This window comes from Camellia sinensis, chromosome 9 (assembly GCF_055761805.1).
Source record: "Camellia sinensis isolate YWXY chromosome 9, ASM5576180v1, whole genome shotgun sequence".
NCBI classification, from domain to species: Eukaryota; Viridiplantae; Streptophyta; class Magnoliopsida; order Ericales; family Theaceae; genus Camellia; species Camellia sinensis.
In genome coordinates this window covers 58995824-59004338 of record NC_138969.1, presented here as the reverse complement: position 1 = coordinate 59004338, position 8515 = coordinate 58995824, and the positions used below count along the sequence as shown (strand labels likewise).

Sequence of the window (8515 nt, the reverse complement as noted above, 5' to 3'; positions counted from 1 at the left end):
TGTTTGGTTGTCTTTACTTGATTGCATTTTTATGTCTTCTCACAATGATGTTCCCAGTCCTTGAAAGGCCTCGTGTTAGATCTTAAACCTTTAGTTCATCATTTGGGCTTTGAAATGCTTGTGCTTCATTGACACGCCTTTTGTAAGTTCTATTAGTAGTATTGTATACTGGAAGTGTTTTGACAGATATTACCCCAACTGGAATATGATGAAAAAAAGTTTCACATATTAAAAGTAATTGTTTAATTGTGACATTTTTTGTTTTTATTTTGTTCAAGCTTTAATATTTGAAGAAAATAGGAAGAATATCTAGAGGTTAGCTGTGGGTTTGATTTGTCTAATTTGTTTGATAAACAGCTGGATAGGTAAAAGGGCTTTAATGTTTCACAATTTGTTTATTTTTATTTTTATTTTTATTTTTAATTTTTTGCGACGGTAACAAGATGGTCGCCAAAGATCATGTTAGTATTTTTCTTTGTTTTTTGCGACGGCAAAATAGGGGTTGCCATAAGTAGTTTAGGTGGTCGCAAATAATTTGCGACCGTTGTTTTGCCGTCGCAAAAAGTATTTGCCACCCCCATATTCGCGACCCCCATTTGCCGTCGCATGGGCCGTCGCAAAAAGTCTTTTGCGACTGTTTTTTATTATTTGCGACGGTTTATGGCGGTCGCAAAAAGTATTTTTTTTAGTAGTGGTTGGATGTGATGTTTTATTTGTTATGGTTAAAATAGGCTATTTTGTTTTTTGTGGCTAAAATAGCCAAAAAAGCCTGAAAAAGCCCTTGCCAAAGTTTGTGTTTCTCAAAAATTTTTAAGAAAAATTTTCTACAAATAAATTTTTAAAAGTAATTAAACTAAACAAATTTTTTTAAAAAAATTTTCCAAAACTTGTTTGGTTTACAAGTTTTCTAAACAAATCTCTCTCTCATACACATCAAATCAATCATTTTTCTAAAACTCTCTCTCAAAATAATTTTTCAAAACATCTTTTGAAAAAAACCAAACCAAACAACTTTTCGTACTTTTTATCTCTAAAACTCATCTCCCAAACTCAAACCAAACATACCCAAATTTTTGTCTTTAAAATTATAAATTTTGTTACAAAAAAATATTTAAAGACTAATTTCAATTATTTTGAGAATAATCATTAAAAGATCATATTGAAAAATAAAAAAATAAGCTTTTAGAAACAAAATTTTAAAAATATTACTAATAAATATGTTTTTAGAGAAAAAAATAATTTGGTTTCAAAATGATTTATTTATTCTGACAACACTTTGATCTTAAAAGGTTAATAATTTATCAATAAATACTCGATTTGGTCGCTAAAAATAAAATAATAATATTTTTGACAATAAAAATATTTTGTTCTTAAAATATAATTTTCACTCTAAATTTTTATTTCTAAAATTTTAATTTCTTGTAAGAAAGGAGTTTAGAAAGAGAATCAAGAATTATAACTTATAGAGAGAGGGATGGGGAGATGATTATAAATTTATAATGAGGGAGAGGTAAGGATTATGGGGTCAAGTTTGGCATATGGTCAAAAAGTTAAAAAGTCAAAAAGTTACTCAAAAAATTAAAAGTTATCACTATTCATCAAAAGTCAAAAAGTATTGTTGCACAACTCCCAATCTTAACTTTTTCCTATACACTAATTTATACAATTTTTTAAGTCAAAAAATTAATCCAAATAATTATATTTTTTTTCTCAATTTTTAATCTAAAAAATCAAAAAATACACTTATTTTAAACTTACCAAACAACCCCTGAATGAAATTATCTGAGAGGCCATGTGCCCCTCAACTGCTATGCAATTACTCGTTACTCTTCTTTTGATAATCATCTAGGTTGTGGAGCTAGTGGAGTAATTTTTGTTCTTTCACAGTTTTCACAAAATGACCAAAATGTACATCTCTTGTTTTTCTTTTCTTTTGTTTTTTTCTTTTAAATTAAGGGGAATGACGAGTGCTCTCTTAGCTGGACTTCAGAGAGAGGAAAGAGATGCCGTCCGTCGAAGACATCGAATATATTAAGGGTTGGTTTGGGATGTTCTAAAAAAATGTATTTTTTAATTTATTGATTTATATGAGTTGGGTTTGATGTGATGGGTTAGAGAGATGATGTGATTTAAATAAGATAATGTGACTTAAATATGATAGTGATTTTTTGACTTTTTATATTATTTAGTATATCCCAAACCAAGGCCTATTTTGGCAACATGATTTGTAGTCACTTTTTTTTGTTAGTAGCAAAAGTCAAAAGTTGGCTTTTTTGTTTTTTTTTTCATTTGGGAAGTTGGTTTTTAGCCAACGGTGAAATTACAGTTTTACCCTCATGGGTTAAAATGTGTTACATATGTGAAGTTGTAAATATTTTAAATAAATGAGGGTAGTTTAGTCATTTTATTATGATTTGACATCATAAACAAATATTAACCAAAAAAGTCAAAAGTCACTTTTTACCAATTTTCCAAATCATTTGTCTAAAAAAGCCAAAAGCTTAGTTAAAAGCCAAAAAACCACTTTTCACCATCTTCCCAAAATAAGTCCAAGCCTAAATTTATCACAAATTAACATAGGCACTTTACTCTAAATTAACATAATTTTATTATAAAATTTTATAATATTAATCATAAAATATTAAATTTATTATAAATTAATGTAATAAATTATTCATTATTTTATAATTGATATTATAAAAATTTATAATTTGATTATAATATTTTTTATTACCTTAATTTATGATTATATATATTTTGTGATTAAAAATTATAAAGTTTTATACATATGATTTAAAACTGAAGAGACAGAAACTTGAAAGAAAAGCAGAAAAGCTTCATACCCCCACTGGGGTCGACCCCCAGTGAGGTGTCGGCCCCGGATTGGTCCAAAAAAAAAACTGTTTTTTTTTTTTTTTTTAAGTTTTCAGCCACTGGGGGCGCGCCACGTCACTGGGGGCGCGACCCCCAGTGGGTGTCGGTGTCCAACGGCGGCTCACTACTTGCGTTAGCAGGGTAAATTAATAATTGTCCATTATTATTTTACACTTTGTAATTAAAAATTATGACACTTGAATCTTCTTATTTATTAAATTATTTTAGTTTAAATTTTTATAACGAAAATATTTTTTCATCAATAGGATAAATTACACTTGGTTTAGACTATCACCTAAAAGTAAATATTTTGTTAAGGATATATGTTTCTAAAATAGATAAAAAAGTAATTTGCCATTCATAGTAATGAAAAGTTTTCATTACAAAAATGTGAGGTTGATTATAATATAATTTTACTTATAATTCAAGAATTTTTTAGTTATACTTAATGTATGTTTGGTTATTACTCCCTTTTTTTAAATTATGACTCTACATATTTGAATTATGACATTTATAATAATCAAATTTACAAATATTATAACTTATATATACTTGTAGAATTACCCATATAAAAAAGGAAAAGGATTCCTCCTGTCCAAAATCTAGATTGGAGGGCACTGTTGGGGCCTGTGAGACCCTCCACAGGTCTTGTTTTGATAATCCGAACAATTCATTTTATTAGGTACTTTGTGTATTTCATTTGCACAAAAAAAAAAAAAAGGTCAATGTAATAATCATAGTCTATTCAATTTATCGCGTTTGTTATAAAAATAAAACAAAATTAATCGACAATTGTGTTTTTAAAAATAAACCATCAATTTTAAGAATTTGAATTATTACAACAAGACTCGTGGTAAGTCTCACAAACCCTAACGGCACAAATTTTGAACAAGAGAGGATATTCCTATAAGAATGAGTGTGTTACTAATATTATCTTTATTGAGAAATATTACAAATCTAAAAAAATATATTTAGAATTATCCAAAAATATTAACATATGATTCAGATTCATTGATTCAGATTCATTGTATACATAAGATACACAATTTTAATCCCTATCATCCAACTCATTCTTGACCAAAATTTGGGACCCAAAATGTGCATCCCTAAACTTTCTGATCTTTGTTAAATCTTTATTGACCAGCTTCAGTAAGTCGTCGTCGGCAATAAATTGAATTCCAATGTACTGTTGAGAAACAACAGAACTAATGAAAAGTCTGATCACCATAATGCATTCCTTGAACATCTCCAGAGTCTTTTTATTTCTTGGTTTGCTTTGCTTTCTTAGCCTCAGCATTCAAGTTAGCTCAGTACCTTTTGGATATGATTGCGCAGCTACAATCACTTACACTCCAAACAGTACCTACAAATCCAACCTCGACATCCTGCTCTCTGTTCTATCCTCCAACGCCACATTCACCTATGGCTTTTACAACTTCACTGTCGGCCAAGACTCTTCCAACGACGTAGTTCATGGCCTCTTTCTATGCCGAGGAGATGTGTCAGCCAATGATTGTCAAAATTGCGTATCAACTGCAAGCAAAGAATTAGTACAGTTATGCCCCAAACAGAAAACAGCCATAGCTTATTACGACGATTGCTTGCTACGTTACTCAAACCAATATATTTTCTCCATTCTGGATCAATCATTTCCACATGAAATGCATAACCCAATTAACATTACCAACAACCTTGACCGGTTTAGGCAGGTTTTGAGCAACATAATGGATGACGTAGTGACTCGGGCTGTAAAAGATCAATCGGGTAAGAAGTTCGCTACGAAAACAGCCAACGTTACTGCAGTTGATGAGTTGTATGGGCTTGCGCAATGCACACCGGATATATCCAGTAAAGATTGTAACACATGCCTTAGTGATGCCATCTCAAATCTCCCAATTTGTTGTGAGGGGAAGCAAGGTGGGCGGTATCTTTTTCCGAGCTGCAACGTCAGGTATGAGTTGTACCCATTTTACAATAACGCCACTGCACCGCGGCCACTACCACCTGTCCTTCCTCCTCCACCTTCTCCGGGTATTGCAAGGAATACAGGTAAACTTTAAATAGAAACACAACGTAAGTATCATTCACATATTTTTCGTTCGACTATCACATAAAGGGGTTTAGAGATCAGACTTTTTCATTCTTAAAAGTGAAAATTTTGTTACAAAATATTTTACAAGATCAACTCCAATCTCCAAAAAATTCAATAATAACAATAATAATAATTTTTAGCGACAAAATTTAAAAATATTGCTAATCAATTTATTTTTAGGGACAATCGACATCATGCCAAAAGGTTAATATTTTAGACGAATCTGTGTCGATGGTTACAATAATTTTAAAAATAAATTGTTGACAGAAATGTAATGTGATCAAGTGACTATTGATATCCGATCAATGTGAGTTTCTATAGGGATGAAGTACTCGACGAGCTCTACATATTAACGCTTTGGATCATCGATATAGATTTTGTGGTGAGGCCTACAGAGGCCTAACATGAAGCTCTAATTGGGAAATTCCAACTGGAGAGAAGCTGATTCCAAAAATGTAATATTGACATTGTTGACAATTAAGACATTTTGTCTCTAAAAAATAATTTTATCACTAAATTGTTGTCAGTGAAACCTCAATTACTTATAGTGAGCCCCGTTGTGGTAGCAGAACAAGCTCTTTATTTTTTTTGGGTTAAAGCAGAGCAGGCTTTTGCTAGAGCATGAAATTACTAATTGTGAGATGAAATACTACTAAATATAGATCTTTAACAAAACTATTTCTATGGATGCAGGAAAGGGGGGAATCTCATCACAAGTACTGATAGCCATCATAGTTTTGACAGTGGTGTTTGTATTGCTTTTCATTATAGGCTTATGCTTCCTAATTAGCAAAGCAAAGAAGAAATATGATGCTCTTCAAGAAGATACCAGTAAGCAGGAAAAATGAAAAAGAAACACATGTTTATGTTTCCTCTTGTTTTAACCATTAATTGTTGGAATTATAAATCTTCAAAAAAGTCATTAAATTTTTAATTTTTTGCTTGTTCAGTTGGGAACGAAATTGCAACAGTTCAATCCCTGCAATATGATTTGATTACAATTCAAGCCGCTACAAACAATTTCTCCGAAGAAAATAAAATTGGTAAAGGTGGCTTTGGTGATGTCTACAAGGTAAGAAGTTAGTTACATCTAATTGCACTTAGTTTCAAATATGCAAAATACAATCACCCAAAATTTTTGGAACTTGTTAAAGTTTTAATAGATATTATACATTCTCAGGGTACACTTCCCAATGGGCAAGATGTAGCTGTAAAAAGGCTATCTCAAAACTCAGGGCAAGGTGTAGAAGAATTCAAGAATGAGGTCGTCTTGGTAGCCAAGCTTCAACATAGAAATCTAGTGAGATTATTGGGATTCTGCTTGGAAGGAGAAGAAAAGATACTCATCTACGAATTTGTGGCTAACAAAAGCCTTGACTACTTTTTGTTCGGTTTGACATATCTAAACAACTGCACTTCTTCTTTTATTTAATTTCACAATAACACATGATTGCCATGAGCATAAACTCGAAAATGTTTATCCTTGGAAACAAGTAACAGAGCATAAATACTACACAAACATTATTGAAATATTAGAAATTAATTTTCAAAAATTAAAAAAATATATTTAATGAGTTTTGAGGAGCCTATGCCAATTTTGATGCTATTTTATGTTTTCTTGTGCTTGAGTTTGCATTTGGAATTGAATAACAATAAAAACATAAATGTGCCAACTATATCTCCTTACTGGTAACTTCAGTATCCATTATGCTCGTTGTGTAGATCCAGAAAAACAAAAAGAGTTGGACTGGCCAATACGTTACCAGATTGTAAGAGGGATCGCTCGAGGAATTCTTTATCTTCATGAAGATTCCCGACTTAGAGTTATTCACCGTGACCTTAAAACAAGCAATATTCTCTTAGATGAGGAAATGAATGCAAAAGTTTCAGATTTTGGCTTAGCAAGAATTTTTGGCATGCATCAAACTCAAGCTGATACAGATAGAGTTATTGGAACATAGTAAGTGTTCACATCCCTATATGTGCTCCCTATTTCTCTTAGTGCATTCATAATTTCTCCATTGAAAGGTAGAGTTTTCAGCAAAATAAAGAAAAGTAAAAAGATAGGCGTCTCGTTCACTTTTAATAAACAAAGAAAAAGATATTGTTCCCATTCCTGACTACTTCCCAATGTTATTAATGTTTGCATCAATTGCTCTTTTTTTTTTTCTTTTTTTTTTTTGAAGTATATTGATGATATTGTGTTTAGTGGTTACATGTCACCAGAATATGCAATGCATGGCCACTTCTCTGTGAAATCAGACGTATTTAGTTTTGGAGTCATAGTTCTAGAAATTATAAGTGGCAAGAAGAACAGTGAGTTTTACCAGTCAGACTATGCTGACGACCTTCTAAGCTATGTGAGTTAAAATAATAATTCTAATAATTAATTTCTTTCATTGTGAATATTATTAGCTCTACAAGTGATATATCATGAATTATTACAGGCTTGGAAACTCTGGAAGGATGAAAGACCCTTGGAAATGATGGATCCAACACTAGAGGGGTCTTATTCAAGAAATGAAGTCACTAGATGCATTCATATCGGCTTATTGTGCGTCCAAGAAGATCCAAATACTAGGCCGTCCATGGCAACAGTATTTCTAATGCTTAATAGTTACTCCGTTACTCTATCATTTCCTCAAAAACCTGCATTCTTTGCACGTAATAGCATAGGGACGCCTACACAAAAACGTCTAGAGTTGTATCAGTCTACAAGTATGTCAATACCATCGTCTGTGAATGAAGTTTCAATTACTGAACTGTACCCTAGATAACTTGATAATTCCAGACCAAGGCAAGGTTCAGGAATAGTTCTATGGTATGAAAGAATAAACTCAAAACTTGGCATTCATCCTGGTAGGATTTTGTAGCTAGTTCACTGTAGCCTCCAAAAAACTGGCCCTAGGGAAAGCAGGCAAGGCGACCTTAGGTCTCCAATTCTGTCTAGAAAATAAAACTCTCAAATAATTTTTACTCTTATCTTCTGTTTGTAGTTTTTTGAAACGAAGTGAAATTATAAACATTCTATCATAATATTTATTTTCACGTTTAATTCACTAAAAAAAGCAATAATAAAATATATAATACAAACAGAATCATCATTTACCATTGTCAAATAATAGCCGTTGTATATAGAGGTTAAGTATTGACCATTCCATTCTATTCAATTTCATTCCAGTAAACCAAAAATATTACATTATAGTATTAGTAGTTTAAAAATAAAATTTTATCGAAAAATTTTAAAAACAATTGAACTAATAAATTATTTAAAAGTAATGGATGGTTGTTTGCAAAATGTATTGGATTGTATATAGAATATTATTGACTATACTAGTTACAGTTGCCTCTGAAGAAATAAATTTGTTTTAAATTGAAGTTGATCAAATTTTATATTCAATCAGTTATGTCAAAATCTATCGAAAATGCTAATAAGTTAATAATAAAAATTATATGAAATTGCTTTAAAAATTCAATATATTAATTATTGTGAAAGACAAATTATGATTAATTTACTTACTAATACAATATTTTCAAATTAGATTTGTC

The 8515-nt window shown here is 30.9% G+C and overlaps 1 protein-coding gene across 1 annotated transcript; it reads left to right on the top strand.

Moving 5' to 3' along the window:
• The first annotated feature begins 4033 nt into the window (after window positions 1–4033).
• On the top strand, window positions 4034–7948 carry LOC114279154 (cysteine-rich receptor-like protein kinase 10). The gene is made up of 7 exons (XM_028221350.2): window positions 4034–4923; window positions 5660–5797; window positions 5917–6038; window positions 6147–6357; window positions 6689–6926; window positions 7176–7326; window positions 7414–7948. Exons 1-7 carry the CDS (start codon window positions 4083–4085, stop codon window positions 7741–7743), a joined length of 2031 nt encoding a protein of 676 aa, XP_028077151.2. The 5' UTR covers window positions 4034–4082; the 3' UTR covers window positions 7744–7948.
• The last annotated feature ends 567 nt before the right edge of the window (window positions 7949–8515 follow it).